The sequence below is a fragment of the Lepidochelys olivacea genome (genome assembly GCF_965140295.1).
Source record: "Lepidochelys olivacea isolate rLepOli2 genome assembly, chromosome: 14".
NCBI lineage: Eukaryota > Metazoa > Chordata > Testudines > Cheloniidae > Lepidochelys > Lepidochelys olivacea.
In genome coordinates, this window is record NC_140424.1 from 31,356,786 (window position 1) to 31,381,482 (window position 24,697).

Sequence of the window (24,697 nt, forward strand, 5' to 3'; positions counted from 1 at the left end):
TCTCCAAAATGCTAAGCCCAAATGAGGCTGAGAGAAGGAAAGACAAAAAGCGGCTTCTCCTCCCTTCCCAGTGATCAGAGCCCTCTAGTGTGGGGGTGTCCGCCTCCCTGAGCAGCCTCAGGATATGGGCGGGCGACTCACACAAACTCCAGATCAGTGTCAGAGGGGCGGCTGGCTGAGGTATGTGTATGGAGTGAGGGTATGTCTACACTACGAAATTAGGTCGAATTGATAGAAGTCGTTTTTTTAGAAATCGTTTTTATATATTGGAGTGTGTGTGTCCCCACAGAAAATGCTCTAAGTGCATTAACTCGGCGGAGCGCTTCCACAGTACCGAGGCAAGCATGGACTTCCGGAGTGTTGTATTGTGGGTAGCTATCCCACAGTTCCCGCAGTCTCTGCTGCCCATTGGAATACTGGGTTGAGATCCCAATGCCTGATGGAGCTAAAACATTGTCGCGGGTGGTTCTGGGTACATATCGTCAGGCCCCCGTTCCCTCCCTCCCTCCGTGAAAGTAGCAGCAGACAATCGTTTCGTGCCTTTTTTCTTGAGTTATCTGTGCAGACGCCATACCACGGCAAGCATGGAGCCCACTCAGGTAACCGTCACCGTATGTCTCCTGGGTGCTGGCAGACATGGTACTGCATTGCTACACAACAGCAGCAACCCATTGCCTTGTGGCAGTAAATGGTACAATAGGACTGATAGCTATCATCATGTCTGAGGTGCTCCTGGCCAGACATGGGTGCAGGAACTACATTAGAAGTGACTTGACCAGGTCATTCTCTTTAGTTCTGCAGTCAGTCCTATTGAACTGTCTTATGGTGAGCAGGTAGATGATATGGATTGCTAGCAGTTCTATTGTACCATCTACTGCCAGGCAGACAAGAGATAAGGATGGCTAGCAGTCCTCTTGTACCATCTTCTGCTGAGCAGCCATGAGATGTGGATGGCTTGCAGTCCTTCTGCACCATCTGCTGCTAACCAAAGATGTAAAAGACAGATGGAGTGGATCAAAACAAGAAATAGACCAGATTTGTTTTGTACTCATTTGCTTCCCCCCCACCCCCAGTCTAGGGGACTCATTCCTCTAGGTCACACTGCAGTCACTCACAGAGAAGGTGCAGTGAGGTAAATCTAGCCATGTATCAATAAGAGGCCAGACCAACCTGCTTCTTCCAATAACAACAATTACTTAGGTGCACCGTTTCTCATTGGAACCCTTCCTGAAATACTCCTTGATGTAAAGCCACCCCCTTTGTTGATTTTAATTCCCTGTAAGCCATGTCGTCAGTTGCCCCTCCCTCCGTCAGAGCAATGGCAGACAATCGTTCTGCGCCTTTTTTCTGTGCGGACACCATACCAAGGAAAGCATGGAGGCTGCTCAGCTCACTTTGGCAATTAGGAGCACATTAAACACCACACACATTATCCAGCAGTATATGCAGCACCAGAACCTGGCAGAGCGATACCGGGGCAAGGAGGCGACGTCAGCGCGGTCACGAGAGCGATCAGGACATGGACACAGATTTCTCTGAAAGCATGGGCCCTGCCAATGCATGCATCATGGTGCTAATGGGACAGGTTCATGGAGTGGAACCCCAATTCTAGGCTCAGGAAACAAGCACAGACTGGTGGGACCGCATAGTGTTGCAGGTCTGGGACGATTCCCAGTGGCTGCGAAACTTTTGCATGCGTAAGGGCACTTTCATGGAACTTTGTGACTTGCTTTCCCCTGTCCTGAAGTGCATGAATACCAAGATCAGAGCAGCCCTCACAGTTGAAAAGCTAGTGGTGATAGCCCTGTGGAAGCTTGCAACTCCAGACAGCTACCGGTCACTCGGGAATCAATTTGAAGTGGGCAAATCTACTGTGGGGGCTGCTGTGATGCAAGTAGCCCACGCAATCAAAGATCTGCTGATATCAAGGGTAGTGACCCTGGGAAATGTGCAGGTCATAGTGGATGGCTTTGCTGCAATGGGATTCCCTAACTGTGGTGGGGCCATAGACGGAACCCATATCCCTATCTCGGCACCGGAGCACCAAGCCGCCGAGTACATAAACCGCAAGGGGTACTTTTCAATAGTGCTGCAAGCTCTGGTGGATCACAAGGCACGTTTCACCAACCTCAATGTGGGATGGCCGGGAAAGGTACATGACACTCGCATCTTCAGGAACTCTGGTCTGTTTCAAAAGCTGCAGGAAGGGACTTTATTCCCAGACCAGAAAATAACTGTTGGGGATGTTGAAATGCCTATATGTATCCTTGGGGACCCAGCCTACCCCTTAATGCCATGGCTCATGAAGCCGTACACAGGCAGCCTGGACAGTAGTCAGGAGCTGTTCAACTACAGGCTGAGCAAGTGCAGAATGGTGGTAGAATGTGCATTTGGACATTTACAGGTGCGCTGGCGCAGTTTACTGACTCGCTTAGACCTCAGCGAAACCAATATTCCCACTGTTATTACTGCTTGCTGTGAGCTCCACAATATCTGTGAGAGTAAGGGGGAGACGTTTATGGCGGGGTGGGAGGTTGAGGCAAATCGCCTGGCTGCTGGTTATGCGCAGCCAGACACCAGGGCAGTTAGAAGAGCACAGGAGGGCACGGTATGCATCAGAGAAGCTTTGAAAACCAGTTTCATGACTGGCCAGGCTATGGTGTGAAAGTTCTGTTTGTTTCTCCTTGATGAAACCCCCCGCCCCTTGGTTCACTCTACTTCCCTGCAAGCTAACCACCCTCCCCTCCTCCCTTTAATCACCGCTTGCAGAGGCAATAAAGTCATTGTTGCTTCACATTCATGCATTCTTTATTCATTCATCACACAAATAGGGGGATGACTACCAAGGTAGCCCAGGAGGGGTGGTGGAGGAGGGAAGGAAAATGCCACACAGCACTTTAAAAGTTTGCAACTTTAAAATTTATTGAATGCCAGCCTTCTGTTTTTTGGACAATCCTCTGTGGTGGAGTGGCTGGTTGGCTGGAGGCCCCCCCACCGCGTTCTTGGGCATCTGGGGGAGGAGGCTATGGAACTTGGGGAGGAGGGTGGTTGGTTACACAGGGGCTGTAGTGGCAGTCTGTAGGCTCCAGTTGCCTTTTCTGCAGCTCAACCATACACTGGAGCATATTGGTTTGATCCTCCAGCAGCCTCAGCATTGAATCCTGCCTCCTCTCATCATGCTGCCGCCACATTTGAGCTTCAGCCCTGTCTTCAGCCCGCCACTTACTCTCTTCAGCCCGCCACCTCTCCTCCCGGTCATTTTGTGCTTTCCTGCACTCTGACATTATTTGCCTCCATGCATTCGTCTGTGCTCTGTCAGTGTGGGAGGACAGCATGAGCTCAGAGAACATTTAATCACGAGTTTCTTTTTTTTCTTTCTAATCTTCACTAGCCTCTGGGAAGGAGAAGATCCTGTGATCATTGAAACACATGCAGCTGGTGGAGAAAAAAAAAGGGACAGCAGTATTTAAAAAGACACATTTTATAAAACAGTGGCTACAGTCTTTCAGGGTAAACCTTGCTGTTAACATTACATACATAGCACATGTGCTTTCGTTACAAGGTCGCATTTTGCCTCCCCCCACCACATGGCTACCCCCTCAACCCTCCCCCCTCCCTGTGGCTAACAGCGGGGAACATTTCTGTTCAGCCACAGGCAAACAGCCCAGCAGGAACGGGCTCCTCTGAGTGTCCTCTGAAGAAAAGCACTCTACTTCAACCAGGAGACCATGAATGATATCTCACTCTCCTGAGGATAACACAGAAAGATAAAGAACGGATGTTGTTTGAACGCCAGCAAACATACACTTCAATGCTTTGTTGTACAATGATTCCTGAGTATGTGCTACTGGCCTGGAGTGGTAAAGTGTCCTACCATGGAGGACGCAATAAGGCTGCCCTCCTCAGAAACCTTTTGCAAAGGCTTTGGGAGTATATTCAGGAGAGCCGCGAATGCCAGGGCAAATTAATCCTTTCACATGCTTACTTTTAAACCATGTATAGTATTTTAAAATACCTTCTCCCTTCTCTGCCTGCCGCGTCCAGGAGGCAGCCTTGGGTGGGTTCGGGGGGTACTGGATCCAGGTCCAGGGTGAGAAACAGTTCCTGGCTGTCGGGAAAACCGGTTTCTCCGCATGCTTGCTGTGAGCTATCTACAACCTCATCATCATCATCTTCATCCTCAAAACCTGCTTCTGCGTTGCCTCCATCTCCATTGAAGGAGTCAAACAACACGGCTGGGGTAGTGGTGGCTGAACCCCCTAAAATGGCATTCAGCTCATCGTAGAAGCGGCATGTTTGGGGCTCTGACACGGAGTGGCCGTTCGCCTCTCTGGTTTTCTGATAGGCTTGCCTCAGCTCCTTAAGTTTCACGCGGCACTGCTTTGGGTCTCTGTTATGGCCTCTGTCCTTCATGCCCTGGGAGATTTTGACAAAGGTTTTGGCATTTCGAAAACTGGAACGGAGTTCTGATAGCACGGATTCCTCTCCCCAACAGCGATCAGATCCCGTACCTCCTGTTCGGTCCATGCTGGAGCTCTTTTGCGATTCTGGGACTCCATCATGGTCACCTCTGCTGATGAGCTCTGCATGGTCACCTGCAGCTTGCCACGCTGGCCAAACAGGAAATGAGATTCAAAAGTTCGCGGTTCTTTTCCTGTCTACCTGGCCAGTGCATCTGAGTTGAGTGTGCTGTCCAGAGCGGTCACAATGGAGCACTCTGGGATAGCTCCCGGAGGCCAATACCGTCAAATTGTGTCCACAGTACCCCAAATTCGACCCGGCAAGGCCGATTTAAGTGCTAATCCACTTGTCAGGGGTGGAGTAAGGAAATCTATTTTAAGAGCCGTTTAAGTTGAAAAAAGAGCTTCATCGTGTGGACGGGTGCAGGTTTACATCGATTTAACGCTGCTAAATTCGACCTAAAGTCCTAGTGTAGACCAGGGCTAAGAGCTACACCTAAGTCCATGTGTTCACTCTGGGAGGGGAACGATTCCGTTCTCAGCAACTCTCCTGGGAGATGAATGTGACTTGTAGTTATGAAAATACTTGCCTATTCTGGGAACTTCATGTTAAAATGTCTCGAATCCCTCTTTGTGCTCTGATCAGAGATTATCAGCCGTTTGTTCGCAGAGAGAAATGCCTTGGAGAGGAGTAGTGGGTAGGCCACTAGACTGGGGATCCCGACAAGTAGGTTGTGTTGGATATGCAATCAGGGGATGTGGGAGAGGGCTGACTTTGTATGGGCAGTGGCTAGCATAGTGGGCCGGAAGAGCTGGGTTCTATACACAGTTTTGCAACTGGTCTGTTGGGTGACATTGGGCAACCTAGTTCAGTACCTATGTAAAAGGTGGGTAATGAAGGTTGTCTCCTTTGTTAAGTCTCTGAGATATACTGATGAGAAGAGCTTGGTATTATAACTGGTTATAATGAACTGGGAGGTACAAAAGCTGGGTTAATTTCCTGTCACTTGCTGTGTGACGTTAGATCAATCATTTGATGTCTCTGTACCTCATCTGTAAAATGGGGTAGTGATATTTCTGAGACATGTTATGAGCCTGACATTAATACACGATGGCGAGGTACTCAGATACTGTAGGATGGAGCTCACAAGCCAAGGTCCAAACTAGATTATAAAGCCTGAAGAGACCACTGCGATCATCTAGTCTCTGACCTCCTATGTAATACAGACGAAGGGACTTTCCTGAATTAGTTCCTGCTAAACATGTATTTTAAGAAAACAACCAAACCTGATTTATAAATTGTCAGTGATCAAGAATCCACCACAATTGTTAGTAAGTTGTTTCAATGGCTAATTGAACTGTTAAAAATTTGCATCTTATTTCTAGTCTGAATTTGTCTAGATTCAACTTCCAGCCATTGGATCTTCTTATACCTTTGTCTGCTAGATTGAAGAAACATTTATTGTTAAATTTCTGCACCCCGTATAGGTACTTATAAATTATGATCAAGTCACAATTCTCTTTGTTAACATTCTCGCTGTTAAGCTAAATAGGTTGAGCTCTTTGAGTCTATCACTGTAAGGCATGTTCCAGTCCCTTAATCATTCTTGTGGCTCTTTTCTGAACCTTCTCCATTTATCAACATCCTTCTTGAATTGTGAGCACCGGAACTGGACACAGTATGCCAGGAGCACCAAATATAGAGGTAAAATAAAATATTAAAACGTATTGTTTACCTGTGCCCAATCTACCAAGAAATCCAGATAACTCTGTATCAGTGCCCTGTCCTCTTCATTACTTATCACTCCCCCAATGTTTGTGTCATCTTCAAACTTTATCAGTAATGATTTTAGGTTCTCTTCCAGATCATGGATAAAAATGTTGAACAGCACTAGACCAAGAACTGATCCCCGTGGAACTTCATTAGAAACTCACGTTCCTCATTTACAATTACATTTTGAGGGACCTGTCATTTAGCCAGATTTTAATCTATTTAATGTATGCTATGTTGATTTTATATCTTTTGAGTTTCTTAATCAAAATGTCATGTGGTATCAAGTCAAATACCTGACAGAAGTCTAAGTATACTATATCAGCAGTATTGTCTTTATCAACCAAACTTGTAATCTCATCAAAAAGATATTCTTCTTCTTTCATTTGGCGATAGTGGAACAATGAAAGCAACAGTGAGGGCTACAGTTGGATTTTAAGGTCTATTATTCAGTCCAGAGCATGGCTGTGACACCTCCAGGATGAGCATAGATTGGACAGTCATCCGTTATTTGTCTGACAGTTTGCACCATATCACAGTTGCAGTTTGGTGATTCCCTCACTTTCTATCTATGGACTAAGTCTGCACATCTTCCATGTTGGGTGTGGATACGGTTTAGAACTGTCCCGATGCACCGTGGGAAGGAGAAGCCCAGCACTTGCACGGTTGGGTTGTTGATTAGATTTTTGTTTGGTACGTTGGCAGCCACCCAGGCTTCAGACCATCTGCTGCAAACATCCTTATCTTCTGCAAGGAGGGCTGTGGTATGACAGCAGAAGGGTTTTCTTGATTTTAGTTGGTAGCGCGGGGGGTGTTGTCAGTTGGGGGGAGCGTTAGTGTGGTATTTGCCATGATCTTTGTGTACTCCTTTGGAACACTGGGGGATCTTTATGTACTCTCTTGGAAACTGGGGGAGGAGATGACAACCTGCTTGCCATCTCCTTGGCTACATGCATAAGCACAACGAACATCATCAAATTGGAGACCAAATGTTCTGAAAAAGCCACTGGTCAGCAAAGGAACGGACAAAAAAAAAAAAAAGACATTTAGTTAGTTTGACCAGGTCTATTTTCCACAAATCCATGTTGATTGCCATTATTTTTATTACCCTCCTTTAATTCTTTATTAATCAAGTCCCATGTGACAGATATGACAATTTCTTTCAATATCTTTGTGAGATCTTACTGTATTAAGTTCATGTATCATTGTGGGTCAGGGATTGTATGTAACTCCATGGGAGAAGGAGACCACAACCCTCCAGGAACTAAGAACAGTGGTGGAAGAGATTAGGCAAATTCAATCAGGTTGTAACACCTCCAGAGAGGTGCCTCTCCACTACATGTAGAGACTCATTTATACTGTTTCAAACTGGATTCTCCAGAGATCAACAGAGAAAGAAAGGACTTTTGGAAAAATACCCAGAGTTTAAATGGACTCAGGGTCTTCTTTCAGCTCTTCAGACCTTCTGTCCAAGGGATGGGGGAGCTTTCTCCCTGAGAAAAGATGTGCTTGCTTAGGAAGAGCTATGTGGGAATTTACAGCTATGGGCAATTATGCTGTTTGTAGCCTCTAGAGAGAGAGCAGAGCATGGATGCTGGTCTGTTTAGGCAGTCTGGCTTGCTGGGGATAGCACATTGTAGCCAGGGAACTGTGCAGCTGGGAAAAACCCCAGTCAGGAGGGAGAAGGATGTGGGTCTCTGCCCAAGAGAAGCAACAGCTGGGAGCCCGAAGTCTAAAAGTGGGTGCCCTTGCTAGTTCACAGAATGTAAATGCAGTTGTCCTGAACTGTGACATCTCATATCAGCTGTTCCATTATCTTGGCCAGGATTGATGTTAGGCTGACAGACCTACAATTCATCCTGTTTATCCTTTTTTAAATATTGGCAGAGTATAAGCTTTCTCCCAGTCCTCTAGAATTACCCAGAGTACCAAGACTTATTAAAACTAGGGTTTAGAGAGAAACTGTTTCTTTTCCCTCCATGGATGATGTAAGCAACTAACCAACGCAGTGGACATAGTGAAAATTGCACTTGAATGCATCTTTTAAAATTTGCCTTCAGCGGAAATTTAAGCTTAAAATGTTCTTTGTGCGGAGATGTGTGCTAATGAAGTTCACATCCTCATTCACCCAAACAACAAATTCAGAAAAATCTTTGTGCACAGTATTTCTTCATTCTCCACTTTGTTCCAGCCAGGGTTGATGGAGCTTGTCAGCTCTTCTGCATACCCACCCAGAGAGGGAGGATGGGCAGGATTAGAGGCACTTAGCAAGGACACAAAAGACCTTTGTTCAAAGGCAGCGGGTATAAGATGCCAGGGGAGGCTAAGCCTCCCCAAATAGCCTGCCCGCCGCCTTTGGAGCACAACGTTGCTGAAAGGGTGGGTGCCCCGGTTGTGGCCCTGCCCCTGCTCCACCCCAAGGCCCTGGTCCCGCTAGTCCTCTTCCCCTGAGGCTCTGCCTCTTTCTGTCCCCGGTCTGCCCACATGGGAGCCTTGCAGGAAGGGGTGAAGAAGTGCATGTGAGCAGTGAGTGCCTGGCTGGCTGGTGGGCAGGTGGGGAGAGGGCAAAGAGGTGTTAGTGGTGAGCAGGAAGGCCTTGGGGAGGGGGCTGAGCGGGGCCAGGGATGGAGCATGGGTGGGGCTTCCAGGGGAGGATGCTGAGCAGGAGAAATGGAGGAGTCTCCTTTTCTTTTTACGGATACAGACCTAAAAGTGGCAATTCTTCATGTTCTCTATGTATATAAATCTCCCCACTGTATTTTCCACTGAATGCATCCGATGAAGTGAGCTTATGCTCAAATAAATTTGTTAGTCTCTAAGGAGTACTTGTGGCACCTAATAAATTTGTTAGTCTCTAAGGTGCAACAACTACTCCTTTTCTTTTTTGGTTTTTGAATGTTATAATTCTTGACGTCTGATTTGTGTCCATTTATTCCACACAAAGATGGACTACAAGCCGTCAGGAACAGTATCCCCGATAATGTCACAGCAAATCTGGTGGCTGAACTTTGTGACTTTGTCCTCACCCATAACTATTTCACATTTGGGGACAATGTATACCTTCAAATCAGTGGCACTGCTGTGGGTATCCGCATGGCCCCACAGTATGCCAACATTTTTATGGCTGACTTAGAACAACGCTTCCTCAGCTCTCGTCCCCTAATGCCCCTACTCTACTTGTGCTACATTGATGACATCTTCATCATCTGGACCCATGGAAAAGAAACCTTTGAGGAATTCCACCATGATTTCAACAATTTCCATCCCACCATCAAGCTCAGCCTGGACCAGTCCACCCAAGAGATCCACTTCCTGGACACTATGCTGCTAATAAGTGATGGTCACAATAAATACCACCCTATACCGGAAACCTACTGACCGCTATTCCTACCTACATGCCTCCAGCTTTCATCCAGACCACACCACACGATCCATTGTCTACAGCCAAGCTCTACAATACAACCGTATTTGCTCCAACCCCTCAGACAGAGACAAACACCTACAAGATCTCTATCAAGCATTCTTACAACTACAATACCCACCTGCTGAAGTGAAGAAACAGATTGACAGAGCCAGAAGAGTACCCAGAAGTTACCTACTACAGGACAGGCCTAACAAAGAAAATAACAGAACGCCACTAGCCATCACCTTCAGCCCCCAACTAAAACCTCCCCAACGCATCATCAAGGATCTACAACCTATCCTGAAGGACGACCCATCACTCTCACAGATCTTGGGAGACAGGCCAGTCCTTGCTTCCAGACAGCCCCAAAACCTGAAGCAAATACTCACCGGCAATCACACACTACACAACAGAACCACTAACCCAGGAACCTATCCTTGCAACAAAGCCCGTTGCCAACTGTGTCCACATATCTATTTGGGGGACACCATCATAGGGCCTAATCACATCAGCCACACTATCAGAGGCTCGTTCACCTGCACATCTACCAATGTGATATATGCCATCATGTGCCAGCAATGCCCCTCTTCTGACCTAAATATCTGTGAATCTATGAATCTATGTACATTGGCCAAACTGGCCAGTCTCTACGTAAAAGAATAAATGGACACAAATCAGATGTCAAGAATTATAACATTCAAAAACCAGTCGGAGAACGCTTCAATCTCTTTGGTCACTTGATTACAGAACTAAAGGTGGCAATTCTTCAACAAAAAAACTTCAAAAACAGACTCCAACAAGAAACTGCTGAATTGGAATTAATTTGCAAGCTGGATACAATTAACTTAGGCTTGAATAAAGACTGGGAGTGGATGTGTCATTACACAAAGTAAAACTATTTCCCCATGTTTAACACCCCCCCCCCTCCCGCCCAAACTGTTCCTCAGACATTCTTGTCAACTGCTGGAAATGGCCCACCTTGATTATCACTACAAAAGGTCACCCCCCACCCCACCCGCTCTCCTGCTGGTAATAGCTCACCTTAGCTGATCACTCTCCTTACAGTGTGTATGGTAACACCCATTGTTTCATGTTCTCTGTGTATATATATCTCCCCACTGTATTTTCCACTGAATGCATTCGATGACGTGAGCTGTAGCTCATGAAAGCTTATGCTCAAATAAATTTGTTAGTCTCTAAGGTGCCACATGTACTCCTTTTCTTTTTGCGGATACAGACTAACACGGCTGCTACTCTGATATAAATATACTCACATTTATAGACATGTGACTTGCCCAGGTGGCTACAGACTTCATCTTGTTGCTGTGACTTTGCACAGAAGAACAAAGGAGTTTCTGCCCACAAGAGAGAGAATATAAAAGCCCTGGAAGCCTCTCCATTTTGTCTTCAGCTGCCTTAAGAGATGGCTTCTCCACCCCAAAGAAATGCCTGAAAGAAACTGGAACAAAGGACAGTAACTACAGGGGTGTGCGTGATTACTGGACCCAGACTAGGAAGGAGTCCAGTCTGTGAAAGAAGCTTATTGGAACATTTCTGGGAGTGAGATTTCATCTGTAATTAGTTTCTTAATGTATTAGGCTTAGACTTGTGTGTTTTTGTTTTATTTTGCTTAGTAACTTACTTTGTTCTATCTGTTATTACTTGAAACCACTTAAATTCTACTTATTATACTTAATAAAATCACTTGTTTATTAGTAAACTCAGAGTAAGTGATTAATACCTGGGGGAGCAAACAGCTGTGCATATCTCTCGACCAATGTTATAGAAGGCAGACAATTTATGAATTTACCCTGTATAAGCTTTATACAGGATAAAACAGATTTATTTGGGGTTTGGATGGATCCCATTGGGAACTGGGTGCCTGGATGCTGGAGAAAGGTGACCTACTGAGCAGTTTTTGGTTAAAGTCTGCAGCTTTGGGGGTGTGGTTCAGACCCTGGGTCTGTGTTGCAGCCAGCTGGTATGTCTGGCTCAACAAGACAGGGATCTGAAGTCCCAAGCTGGCAGAGAAAACGGGCTCAGAGGTAGTCTCAGCACATCCGGTGACAGTCCCAAAGGGGTCTCTGTGACCAAACCCATCACACAACCCTTAAACATTCAATGATATCTGGAAGGTCTCCCATTCCAGAGAGGGTACAGTAACATTAAGGATAGTTACGTATGGTGATTTATTGTTTAATACTGTAAGAAGGCCCTACAGTGCTCCATGTTTTCATTGAAACAGGAAAATATATTTTAACTAGTTAAAATTGGTGGGGCTCCAGCTGTGAGCCCTGTGCTGGGCTGATAGCTTGGGGGAAGGGCAGCTGTCTGCCCCACTCTGGGCTCAGTTCCACAGCGGTGAAACTTTTCAGAGTAACAGCTGTGTTAGTCTGTATTCGCAAAAAGAAAAGGAGTACTTGTGGCACCTTAGAGACTAACCAATTTATTTGAGCATGAGCTCAATAAAGCTCATGCTCAAATAAATTGGTTAGTCTCTAAGGTGCCACAAGTACTCCTTTTCTTTTAGCAGTGAAACTGACATTCACGGCTCCAGCTGTGAGCCCCCACTGATGACAGAATGACAGCCAACAGCCAATGTAAGTAACGCAGTGTTACACGGACACTGCATCACCCTAAGTACACCAACATAAGTGCTATACCTCTTGTGGAGATGGAGTTGTCATGTTGGTGGAGCAGGCCACTGACTTTGGCAGAAGCCACATTCTAGTGGAGACACAGACATAATTAGGTTGACCTGACTCTGTAAACCAAGCCTTAACCATCCAGAGCAGGTGGCTACCCAGCCTCCTTTGAAAACCTGCACTAAAGTGCTTCCACGACCTCCTGAAGCCTCTGTTACATTGTCCTATTGTTCTCATCCTTGAGTGAGAACCAGACAATGTCCCCACCTCTGCTGGCTTCAGCTAACTCCCGAGCATCCTGCAGCTGGAGGTTCCCGCTCTCTGTCACTGCCTCCATACTGCGCCAGTTTCCTCCCTGTGATTTCTTGCCTCTTCCCTAACTTCCTCCTCTGACCGTCTGCCTAACGAGAGTCCGTCTCACATAGTAGCCAGGACAACTCCACCCTCCCAGCACTGCCAGACCAGGAAGGCAAGCTCTACACAATGGGACCAACTCCCCTCCCACTCACCCTGGTATAAATCAGGTGTGAACCCACTGGGAGTCAATGGGGCTGGTTCCTGTCACTGACCAGGGTATAAATTGGGTGTAACCTCACTGGAGTCACCAGGGCTGGTTCCCATCTCACTCACTGTGATGTAAATCAGGTATAACCCCACTGGAGTCACCAGGGCAATTTCCCTCTCACTCATGCCAGCATAAATCGGGAGTAACCTGGCGGGAGTCAGTGGAGCTGTTCCAGTGAGTGAGAGAAGAAACAGCCATGATGCTTTTACCCAATTATGGGAAGTCTGCCAGGTCGCAGTGGCTAATGGTGGAGAATGTTGGATGTATTGGGGCAGTTCTAGGTTTTCACACGTGTTGAAGCTGTATCACTGCATGAAGCAGAGATCGCTCTGTGTTTACTGAGGCAAACAGCCAGTGGACCAAATGCTCTAGGTGATGAACAGTGTTGAAATGAAGAGAAAAGCTAATAAGATGATATCAGATATGCTCTTCTGGTCAGTGTGAATGTTCATGATGCTAGTTCAGGACTTCATATTAAACTCACACAGATGCTGCAGTATTCCTCTGGGAAATATGCTCAAACCACTGTTCAACCAGAAGGCAGCAGTTGCAACACCAGTGCCACATTGAGGGGCAAAAATAGTGCACTTTTGAACGAGTATTTTACAAGCCTCAAACATGTTGCCACCACTGCCCAGACTTTTTTATTTTGAAAATACAGTCAGCTTTCCAGGAAGTTGTGTGCTGCGCCGCCATGCCCGCGATTCTACAGCCACTCAATCACAAGCAGAGAGAAAGAAGCTGCATTTTGCTATCATCTGCTATTTTTCTCTCTCCCAACTGTGTGTGCATTTGTTTTGTCATAAGAGGAAACAGTATCAGTTTGTGTCAACAGCTACTCAGAGGCTACAACTGACTTTGGGCCATAATACTAGTACTAAAAGTTTGTTCTATAGAAGAGTCCACTCAGTCTAAGGGATTGGGAATGAGGGAAACTGCCCATATGAGGTTTTACTTCACCTTTTACATGTCAAATGCTTTAAGGTCAAGATTTTCAAAACTGCCTAAAGGTTCTGGAGGCCCAACTCCTATTAAATTAAATGGGACTGGGGCATCCAAATACTCTGTGTGGCTTTGAAAATCTCATCCAGCTCTTCCTTTTTACAGATCAGAGTTTAAGGCCATAAGGGGCCATTCTGATCATCAAGTCTGACTTCTGGCATAACACAAACTGCAGAGTCTAACCCAACAATTCCTGCATCCAACCAATACCTTCTGATTGAGCCAGATATCTTTTAGGAAGAGACACCTGATCTCGATAGAAAGACTCCAGCTGATCCACCACAGGCCTCATTACATTGTTCATCCAATGGCTAATAGTTCGTGTGTGCTTTAATAAAAGGATTAAATGCATTTTGTGATGGTCGTTACAATGGGTGTCTCCAGTCAATTTAAGCAAACCACAATTAACCATTTAATGCTGTAACAGTAATACCAGGGTTCTATTAACCCCTTCAAGCCAATGCCAATATGACACAAACCCCACTCCTAGCGATGCAGAATCTTTAGAGTTACAAGCACAGTCTATGGGGTTTGTAAACTCTTCTAGTTGAACCTGTAGGATTCAAGTAACTTGGGGAAGTATGTCTTTACATACTATTTTTCTTAAAATAATAATAAAAAACCCCAAGAAATTCCCATTTAAAACTTTGTTACAGTAGTTACTCTTGTGAATATGGTCCACTAATTGAAAACATAATGGTCAGAACTTTTGTTTGTTCTAGTCAAGAAAGTTAGTTAAGGCATAGAAAACAGCTCTGGCCCTGCAACGCAGCATCATCAACCCAAAGTGTTCAAAAATTACAAGTCAGGCCCCTTGCCCCCTCAAAAACTTAGGAGATTTGAAACAATACATTTGTGGTTCTTTTTTTTTCTTTGACTTCTGGTTTCTGAGCCCTTGAGAGTAATATTTTTGGGGTTTTCTCCACAACCATAAGGATTAGAAACTCACTTTTTTCTTTTTTCCCCCTCCCCCCAACTTTAAGTGAAAGTAGAGATTCTTGTGCAACAAACACAGGACTCTGTGAGTTGGGGCTTTATAAGAGAAACACCAAATATCAATAGAGCTGGTGACTCCGGGCAATGAGATCTCATGGGGGTTTCTTTTCTGCCTCCTCTGCAGTCAATAAACTGAGGGGGGCAGCTATGGCCCTGGGGCTGTGCCAAGCACTGTGGCTAGTAGATGGGTGCATCCTTGCCCTGGTGGGTCCTCCGGTGACGGGTGAGCGTGGAGCTCTCCCCGAAGCTCTTCCCACACTGGGCACACTGGAAGGGCCTGTCGCCCGTGTGGGTGCGGTGGTGCCGCAGCAGGTCCGAGCTCTCGCCGAAGCGCTTCCCACACTCTGTGCACTTGTAGGGCCGCTCACCTGTGTGTAGGGTGCGGTGTTTCACCAGGTATGAGCTGAGGCTGAAGCTCTTGCCGCAGTCAGCACAGCGGTAGGGCTTCTCAGCCGTGTGGGTACGCTGGTGCCGCACGAAGGTGGAGCTGTCGATGAAGCCCTTCCCACAGGCTGGGCACTTGTAGGGGCGCTCGCCACGGTGGATGCGGTTGTGGGTGATGAGGTAGGAGCTGACGCTGAAGCTCTTGCCACAGTCAGGGCAGGTGTAGGGCTTCTCGCCGGTGTGGGTGCGCTGGTGGATGATGAAGGTGGAGTTCTGGCTGAAGCTCCTTCCGCAGTCCAGGCACTTGTAGGGCGTCTCCCCAGTGTGCAGCCGATGGTGGGTCAGCAGCGTGGAGCTCTGGCTGAAGCTCCTCCCGCAGTCGGGGCAGGTGTAGGGCTTCTCACCTGTGTGGGTGCGCTGGTGGCTGATCAGTGTGGAGCTCTGGCTGAAGCGGCGCCCGCACTCAGAGCACTGGTAGGGCTTCTCACCTGTGTGGATGCGCTGATGGATGACGAGGTGCGAGCGCCGGGAGAAGTGTTTCCCGCATTCGGCACAGCTGTTCTGCTTCCCACCCACCTTCAGGGCCTGCTGGGCATCTCCAAGCTCCTGGTAGCTCCCCTCCCAGGGATTGGGCACAGCCAGTCTCTCCACTTGCTGCTCTTCTGACCTGTCCTTACTCTCACAGGCCTCTCCCTCATCAGGGCTCTGGGAAACATTCCCTTCACATCCTCCTGCTACCAACCTGTGATGTTCCACTGGCTTGGGACTTTCCTGCTGAAGGTTCTCCTCCTCGTTCTCACTCACCATCCCGTTGCCTGCTGGGACAGAGAGAGAGAATCCAGACTGGAGTCAGTCCCTGTGCCAGAGGGAAGGAACCTCAGAAAGACGAACAGGGGAGTAGGGAAAACAAATCAAAATAACTGATGGGGAGACTGAAAAACCAGGAACTAAATCCCCCACGCCCTTCCCTCAAGGTGAGGAAAGAGGGAGTCAATTGGCTTCACATCCCACCCGAACACTCAGAGGGGAGGGAGCTGGGTGGATGGGAATGCTGATTTTCAGTAAGTCTTGGAGCACTGGGGAAGTTCCAGAAGACGGGAAGAAAGATAATGGTAGTAGTGTTGATGTAATATACTTAGACTTCTGTAAGGTGTTTGACTTGATACCACTCAACATTTTGGATTAAAAAACTAGAATGGTATAAAATTAACATGGCACACACACTAAATTGATTAAAAAAATCTAGCTAACTGATAGGTCTCAAAATGTAATTGTAAACAGGGAATCCTCATCAAGCAGCTGTGTTTCCAGTGTGGTCCCACAGGGATCAGTTCTTGGGCCTGCACTATTTAACATTTTTATGAATGACCTGTTCTGGTGCCCTCAATTCAAGAAGGATGTAGATAAATAGGAGAGGGGTAAGAGAACAGTCACAAGAATGGGGGATAAAGAATTAGAAAACCTGACTTATAATGACAAGCTAAATAGACTGAGCTCCTTGAGTCTAACAAAGGGAAGGTGAAGGGGTGACTTGATCGAAGTCTATAATTACCTACATGGGGAGCAAATGTTTAATAATGAGCTCTTCAGTCTAGCAGAGAAAGGTCTAACACGATCCAGTGTCTGGATGTTGAAGCTAGACAAATTAAGACAGGAAATAAGGCACACATTTTTACTGGTGACAGTAATTAACCATTGGAACAACTTACCAAGGGCTGTGGTGGATTCTCTAGCACTGACAATGTTTAAATCAGGATTGGATGTTTTTCTAATAGACCTGCTCTAGGAACTATTTGGGGGCAGTTCTCTAGCCTGTGTTATACAAGAGGTCAGACTAGATGATCACAGTGGTCCCTTCTCGCCTTGGAATCTATGTAGCTAAGAGAAGCGATGTCTGCCATGAGGATCCAACCCCTGCTGGGGACAGCCCTGACCTGGATGAGATGAGATAGAACCTGGGGAGTTCACAGGGCTGTGGTGGAAATCTCTCACCTGTGCTAGCATCACTTGGGATCTCCTCTTCTGAGGAGACATGGAGATCCAGGATGTATGGCTCTTCCTCTTGCTCCATCCAAGGGATCCTCGGAGATTTAGGAAACTGAAACCCTGTTCATGGGAAGGGCAATGGGTGAAGGTTCATTACATATTTCTGAGGAGTCACTCCAAAAAAGTTCCTTGAAATGTAACCCATTCCTCTCTCATCACTGTGCAGATGGAGGAATGTTTCATCCCAAAACATGGACAAATGTTTACCAAGACCATAGCAAGAGTCACACCTGGGGTGTTGGTGCTATCAGACACAATTCCAGTAGGGAACAAAAGTGCAAAGACAAAGAAGAAATAACAACCTAATAAGTTAGCATCATAACCTGAGTCACGCTCTGGACAAAGCTATCCAGCTTGGGGCTGATGTGGTCCCATCACTGTTGCATCTGAGTGCCTCATACTCTGGCTAGGTCTTCTGGCCCTGAAGTCTGGAGTATGGGGCTGTGAACTGGAGCGCTGGAGACGAGCAGTTTTAATAAACTGGTCACTTCATGTACGTGACTAAATGGGAGCTGAAAATACTGTGGCGTGCCCACAGACACGCTTGGCCAGGAGAGAACCCAGATCTCCTAAGACCCACTCCACAGGCTATTTTTGTCTCCTCTCATGTGCTCAGATCTGATGAGCCAGTATCTCTTTAAAATAATTAGTCATGCCTCAAAGAGCACCGAGCACCAGTGATTTAGGCCCTGCACTAAGTACTAAGAGTGACTTGAAGTATTCGTCAACTTTATAATGAACTCTCTGACCACTTAAGTTGTTGAAAATAATCGCCCTTGGATACCTGGCATATTCTGAGTAATTTATTCTGTTTCCGTAAGTACCTGCTGAATATGCCATAAAAAGATCTAACTGGAAAGATGTCACCTGCACAGAAATGCATTTGAATCATCAAATTAGATTAATAAATTCATAGATTTTAAGGCCAGAAGGAAACGTCATAACCATCTGGTGTGCCCTGCACAATGAAAATACTATCCACTGATTCCTGCATCAGGCTGGTATCTTCTGGCTAAGCTCTAGTTTTTCGATAGATCCCCCCACAGTCCTGAAGGAAAGACGCCATGTGATGGAGAAGCCACCACATCCCTAGTTTCAAGGGTTAATTTCCCTCACTATTAAATACATGCACCTCATTTCAGGTTCAGATTCCAGGCACTGGCTCTTGTTATATCCGTATTGGTTAAATTAAAAAGCCCACAAAGTACTGTACCTGCATGGAATGAAGGGGTCTGAATGTAGCTGGGACAGGGTCTGTCATTTACTGCAAGTTTGCTCAAAACTGTTGGTCCCTGGCCTGGCTCTAGGTGCTACCCCAATACAAAATAAATGACGTGTATTCTCCCTGGGCTTTCTTTTAAACACTGACCTAGGGTAACTGGGGACAGGACTACAAAGAGATTTTCTATAATGCCTGAAAACTGGAACACAAAATAGTGCCAGTCTAAGGTCAAAGAAGCCAAAAACTTAGGGGTAAGGGGTCAGGGCCTAGCAGATCTCATCCCTTCGAAATTACAGCTGATTTTCAGTCTCACTCCCTTTCAAAATTTCATCCCTTTCTTCTCCAGTCCACCCCGGTTACACCAGAGTTAACTAATGCTCAGAGTTTCTGGAGCTTTGTCTATGCTAACAGCTTCCAGAAAATAACAGCGAGAGAGTGAGTAAGTGTCTGTGTCATTTCCTAATGTAGGATTTAGCACTTATGTTCCCAAGTTGTCTGGACATTTGGCAAACCTGTCCCCAGCTTTAGTTTCTGTCTCCCCAACCACCCCTCCAGCAGGGAGACTGGGGGGGCCATATTTCCAAGAGCTGACCACCCACAATTGGAGCCAGATTCTCCAAACCGCTGGACTCCCACTGTGAACCCAACGCGCTGAGTTCTGAAAACTCTTCCCGGGAGACTCCGTCCCTGACCCAGTGCCGGGGCGGTCGCTCTCCCGGCGCTGGCTCGGCTCCTGCAGGCGCTCAGGGGAGCAGAGCCGGGGGAGAGGGAGCAGCAGCAGCTCCGGGACTCGCAGACCCCCGCCCCCCCGGGAGCAGAGCTGGGGCGAGGAGGGGCCGTTGGTGCAGAGTCACTTTCCCCCCCGGCCCCAGCCCTTCCCCCGGGTCTCTCCCCTCACCTGCAGGCTCCGGCTCAGGGGCTGGTGGCGGCAGAGCCCGGGGCTAAGTCCCCCCGGCTAGGCCCAGAGAGACCTTAGGGAAGGACTCTCACCGCACACACCCCACTTAGGAGCAGCAGCTGTTTGTTACCGATTCTGCAACGTCTCTGACCCAGGAAGCTCAGCCCTCAATATCCGGAAAAAAAAGAGGCAGATCAGCAGGTCATGGACAGACTGGCCGCCCGCCTGTGTCCGTGGCCAGGGCCCTCTGGTGGTCACGGCTGATGGACTCTCCTCCCCAACCCTCGGCCCGTGCTCCTCTTGGGACAGAAAGGGGGCTGGGGTATCGGCCCGGATCCTTCCCTCCTTCCTGAGCAGAGAGAAACCTCCAGACCGAGACCACAGAGAAACCTGCCCCTGCTGTCAGCCAGGGCTCTGGGCAGCCCCTTGGCCAGGTGCCCACTAGCCATGCTGGAGCTATTTACCCTATTGCCAGCTCCAGATGTTCAAAAATCATGAGACAGGAACACCAAAAACCATGAGATTTGCTAACAATAACAGCTTTGGGCTTCTTTTTATTTGCCTTCTGTTTTCTGAGCCTTTAGGGTGTGCTGGGGTGACATTTTGAAGCTTCCTCCACAGCCAGGAGGGCTAGAAACTTACTTTTTCTTTAAGAATGAATGCTGAAATTATCACCTCACTCCAGGAACTGGGCTTTAAGGAAAACAATAATTATCACGAGACTCATGGCAAAACCATGAGAGTTGGCGATGCTGCATTTATTTTGGGGACCCTCTGAGACAATCCCAAGTCCCTCAGAATCTCAGTCCCACCCACAGTCTCCAGAAGTCTCATTATTTTTATTGATATTATTGGTGTGAGAGCACCTGGAGGCCCCGGTGTGCTCAGAGCCACACACAAAAAAAGATTGTGTCTGCCCCAAAGAACTTACCCAATCTAACTATAAGACTAGACACAACAGGATAATACAGACAGACAATGGAGGAGCACAAGGGAACAATAAGCCCATTCTGATCAGTGTGATAAACAGCAACTACTAGCCATTGTCAGCACCCCTGCTGAGGTGACTTTTAGCAGATGTTAGGGGAGCTGCTCCCCATACTGGGGTGACATGGCAGGAAGCAGGGAGGTGCCAGTGGGGTCGGACAATAGAATACGTGGGTGAGGAAGGCTGGTGTTACTGGCAGATCAGATGCTGGGCTTGACATTGCAATAGTGTGGGAGGGTGATACATCAGCCACGGAAGAGCCTTGCAATGAGTGGATTGTGTGTGATGCAGTGGAGAAGGGGAGCCAGGAGCTTGGAGAGAGGGGTGATGGGGTCACAGGAAAATGATCTTTGCAGCAGCAGCGTTCTGGACAGATGTAGGTGGGGTAAGAAGATGGGATCGGTCCCAGCAAGGGAGGAGGATGCTCAGTGATTAAGATGTGAGATGAAGGCCTGGATGAGAGGTTTAGCTGTGATGGAGGAATGGAGGAGAGCTGGGTTGACCATAGAGAAGTGATGCAGGAAGCAGATTGAGATATGCCAGGATGGGGCCACCAGCCATGTCGAAACAACACACACTCTGCTGGCCTGCATGACAGGGATGGTGGTTCCCTCCCACCAACAGTGTATAGCAGACTGACTTGCCCCTTTAAAGGTTTGCCTGGGCCCAGCCGACCCTGGTTACTAAGGAGGCACAGCTGAGCAGGAATCAACTTATTCCTCCATCAAGAGCAGCAGGAAGCTGCAGGGAGAGCACAGTCTCAGGGAGAACAGAGTGTAACAAAGAGGCAGTTGGGGGTGAATCTGCTCCAGCAGGGAGACCTGGGACTTCAGGTAGAAAAGGCCTGAGCATGACCTGATAGAAGGATAAATGGATGGGCTTGGGAGGAGCTTGAGAATGTTATCTTGCCAGTTTGTTATTTTAATAAAACCAGAATTTGACACTGGCTGTTAAAGGACAACAGCCTGTGTGAATCATTGAAGAAGCTCCTTGAAGGGGGAAACTGAGGTAGGGGGCTGCTTGCAGAGCTTCCCTGAGGCCATGAGTGGGTGTGTGGCAGTCAGCCCCTGCTGACTGGGAAAAGGGGCTCCATTCTGGGAGAGAGTTGGTGAATCCACCAACAGCTATTCCCTATTTGACAGTACTCTGCTGGAGGGTGCAGTATGATGAGCGGAACTGGAGGACAGTCAGGTTTCTGGGGGACCTAATCTGGATGACATTGAGGCTCGGCTTTGACAGCTAGTGGGCTGGCTGCTGCTGGACAAAGCTTACCTAAGGTGTGGAAAAGTTCTCTCCATCCTGCATACAGCAGAGACAGACCCTGCCCCCGTGGTGACCGTGGAGATAACCCTTCTGTCCGTGTGAATACAGCCAGCAGACATATGCAGTGTAGTTGTAGCCGTGTGAGACCCAGGATATTAGAGGCAAGGAGGGTGAGGTAGTATCTGTTATTGGCCCAACTTCTGTTGGTGTGAGAGACAAGCCTCCAGGCTGCACAGAGCTCTTCGTCAGGTCCTGATGAAAAGCTCTGTGTATGCTCAAAAGCTTGTCTCTCTCCCCAACAGAAGTTGGGCCAATAACAGATTTAAGAATTTTATTAAGATGATGTTAATGTAAGCAGAGTCAGGATGAATTCCACCCTGACATCTGGTGGTGAGGTGTGGCAAGTTGTGGAAAAGAACTTTAGGGGCTGATCTCATTTGCATGGGCACACCCACCCTGCCTAGAATGAGGCCATAACTGCCCAAATGGTCACTTTGGCTGTTGTGGGATCCCCAGTGTCTCTGTTATTGGGGCGGGAAGAATAAATTGTTATTACCCTGATTATGGGAACTGTGGTTGGAACTGTACTTGGCCTTTTGTTATGATGGAGGGACTCACCATCAACTAAGTAGCACTCGCTAGGCAAGGGACATGGGTTCCAAAACTCTGTGAATTGGGAGAGGCTTGAGACAGGTATTTGTACCTGGTGGTGTGGGCCTGAAACACCAATTGCACCTCTGTCTCTCTCCACTGTAGAATGTCAGAGCTAATTTGGGGTCTATTAAGAGTCTTGCTACAGATACTGTGTTGAATTCACTTTGGCCTTATGGTACACCAGCACTAAGGCTCCCACTACTATGAGCTGAAATCACTGAGTGCTGGAATCACTGTGTCAAATAGTGGGGAGCTGGAAGAACTGGAGTGCAGTGGTGCTGTTTGTGGATAGGCTGGCGGAGTGTTTGTGAGATGGTGAGCTGTGCAGAGCGGAGCCAGTCGTGAGACAGCGGAGTAGAGCAGAGCCCTGTGGGGCAGTCAGCTTCAGGATATGTAAGGCACCCCTTACCTCTTCCCACCCCCCCACAGGCACATTTTAGCCAGACTGGGGAGTAACACTCTGCAGATGAACTTTTGAACTCTGGGGCTGGACTTTTTGAACTTTGGGTGATTTGCGGATTGCTGGACTCAAGAGACGTTTGGGTTCTGGGACTCAAGAACCCAAGGGAAAGGATGTGGCCCAATTTGCTGGGGTGGGTCTTTGCTCATGGTTTGGTTAATGAACACTAGTTGTGGTGTTTCCCCAATTTAATGTTGATGTCGTTTACCTCATGTTATTAAAGATTTTCTGCTACACTGAGACTCTGTGCTTGTGAGAGGGGAAGTATTGCCTCTTTGAGGCGCCCAGGGGGTGTATAAGATTTTTCCCAGGTCACTGGATGGGGGCTCGAGCCAGTTTTGCATTTGCTTTGATGAGAGGGAACCCCTGTGTACTGTACCCGGCCCTTGCTGCTATCAACTAGGCCTGGCAGAAGGGTTACATTAAAATAAAAAGAAAATGGTACAGAGTTTAAGCATAAAAGTTTCTGGTTATCAGGGAATAACGTACAGATTATCAAGGGGTACGAAGTTTAGGATCAGATGGCATAAGGAGTACATAATCTGCAATATCCCCAATTGGGGGTATATTACCCCTCTCCCCTCCCCGTGTCTCTCTAAAGCCAGGACAAACATTTCCTCGAATGGTGACAGCAGGAATATAACATGGCTGATGCTTGGAGCTGGTAGAATTTTTTAAAACAAAAACACTTAGTCCTTCAAAGGCTTTTTAAAAATCCCCTGTTAGGTATTTCCAACAGTTTTAAAAAGTTTTTCTATGGCAGTTTTCGAAAAAGAAATTAGCCTTTTGGTTTTGAACAATGAATGAATGAACTCTCCTGTTCCTGTCTCAGGGTCGCCGCCTTGCTTCCAGCATGGCCTGATGCCCTCAGTGGCACACACCAGCTCTCCAATCGGGCTCCCCTGCAAAGCCAGATGTGCGTCAGGGATGCAGGGAGCCCCAAGAACTTGCCAGATCTCCGGGTAGTGATGGTAGTCATTTAGCAATCTTGGGGCAGGGCTGGGGTCAGTCTCCACTGCAGCGAGGGAGACACACAGCCAATGCTAGCAGCCAGCAGCCTGGTTCACAGCGGGCTGAAGGGTCTGTTGCAGAGTCCTAGCGCAGCATCATATTGCATGGCCCTGGGAAGATAACTGGTCTGGCCCCAGAGGGTGGAGGTCTACAATGGGGAGCTGGCCTGGTTCATGGAGATTCAGGCCAAGCCCAGGAGGGTGCCATTTCAGGCATTGCCTCCCCAACTGTGAATCTGGGGGCGGGGGGCTTAGTTGTTTGGCTTTTAAGTCTTTATGGGGAAGCCAGACACCTCCAAGCGTGTGTGAGCATCTCAGGGTTAAAGTTAAATCTGCAATGCACATGCTGGCTGCTTGCAGGGGCTCTCTCCTAACCCCTGGGGTGGGGAATCTGCAATTTTACCCTTCTCCACCACCACCATTGTCACTGTTCTGGTTCCCTCTGTACCCACAACCCTGCACAGCACTGTGGGCACTCCAGGAGATTCCCCCTCCCACCAGGGCACTGCCCGAGGAGGCATTGGGCTAAATTTGGTTCCATATTCTGAGGCCTCATCTACATGACAAAGTTAGGTCACCATAAGTTGCCCTGCATCCACCTTTGTGTACATGTGTCTACACTCAAATTTGTATCGGGCTGACATAAGTGCCCCAATATAGCAATGCAGTCAAACCCGCCCCCCTGCCAAATGGCATCAAGCCATGGTCGACCTGCTGAAGTTCACACAGTGCATGTGTAGACATTGTGTTAGAGAGGCTAAAACCTCCTGAGACCCACCAGCTGCATCTCCATGAGGTTAACAAACCAGACAGGCTCAGCCCCCTGAATCTGCTGACATTGCTGACTCAGGCAGTATTAGAGGGCTTATTCTTTCACCCACTCACTTCCCTGGTCCTTCTCGCATGAACAGAGAGCAACAATACCTGAGG

At 47.7% G+C, this 24,697-nt stretch overlaps 1 protein-coding gene across 5 annotated transcripts; it reads right to left on the reverse strand.

Moving 5' to 3' along the window:
* Positions 1-2,807: 2,807 nt before the first annotated feature.
* On the reverse strand, positions 2,808-19,679 carry LOC311530350 (uncharacterized protein). 5 transcript variants are annotated; one of them, XM_084646846.1, is made up of 5 exons: positions 19,523-19,679; positions 17,219-17,332; positions 15,211-16,044; positions 10,909-11,093; positions 2,808-3,435 (listed from the first exon to the last, which is right to left on the reverse strand). In XM_084646846.1, the coding sequence occupies exons 2-5, from the start codon at positions 17,295-17,297 to the stop codon at positions 3,418-3,420; spliced, it is 1,116 nt and encodes a 371-aa protein (XP_084502972.1). In that variant the 5' UTR covers positions 17,298-17,332; positions 19,523-19,679; the 3' UTR covers positions 2,808-3,417. The 5 variants fall into 5 exon arrangements, with proteins under 5 accessions (XP_084502972.1, XP_084502973.1, XP_084502971.1 ...); XM_084646847.1 differs by having other exon boundaries at positions 2,809-3,435; positions 15,211-16,041; positions 19,393-19,677; XM_084646845.1 differs by having other exon boundaries at positions 2,809-3,435; positions 19,393-19,677.
* Between the last annotated feature and the right edge of the window lie 5,018 nt (positions 19,680-24,697).

What these genes read in the sequence shown, in the direction of transcription:
- LOC311530350 (XM_084646846.1), bottom strand. Translation starts at nt 17,297, where the DNA reads ATGGAGCAAGAGGAAGAGCCATACATCCTGGATCTCCATGTCTCCTCA. An exon ending in CCCAAGTGATGCTAGCACAG is followed by an intron (nt 16,045 to 17,218) that starts GTGAGAGATTTC and finishes TCTCTGTCCCAG; the next exon opens with CAGGCAACGGGATGGTGAGT. An exon ending in ACACCGCACCCTACACACAG is followed by an intron (nt 11,094 to 15,210) that starts GTGAGCGGCCCT and finishes CCTTTGTTCCAG; the next exon opens with TTTCTTTCAGGCATTTCTTT.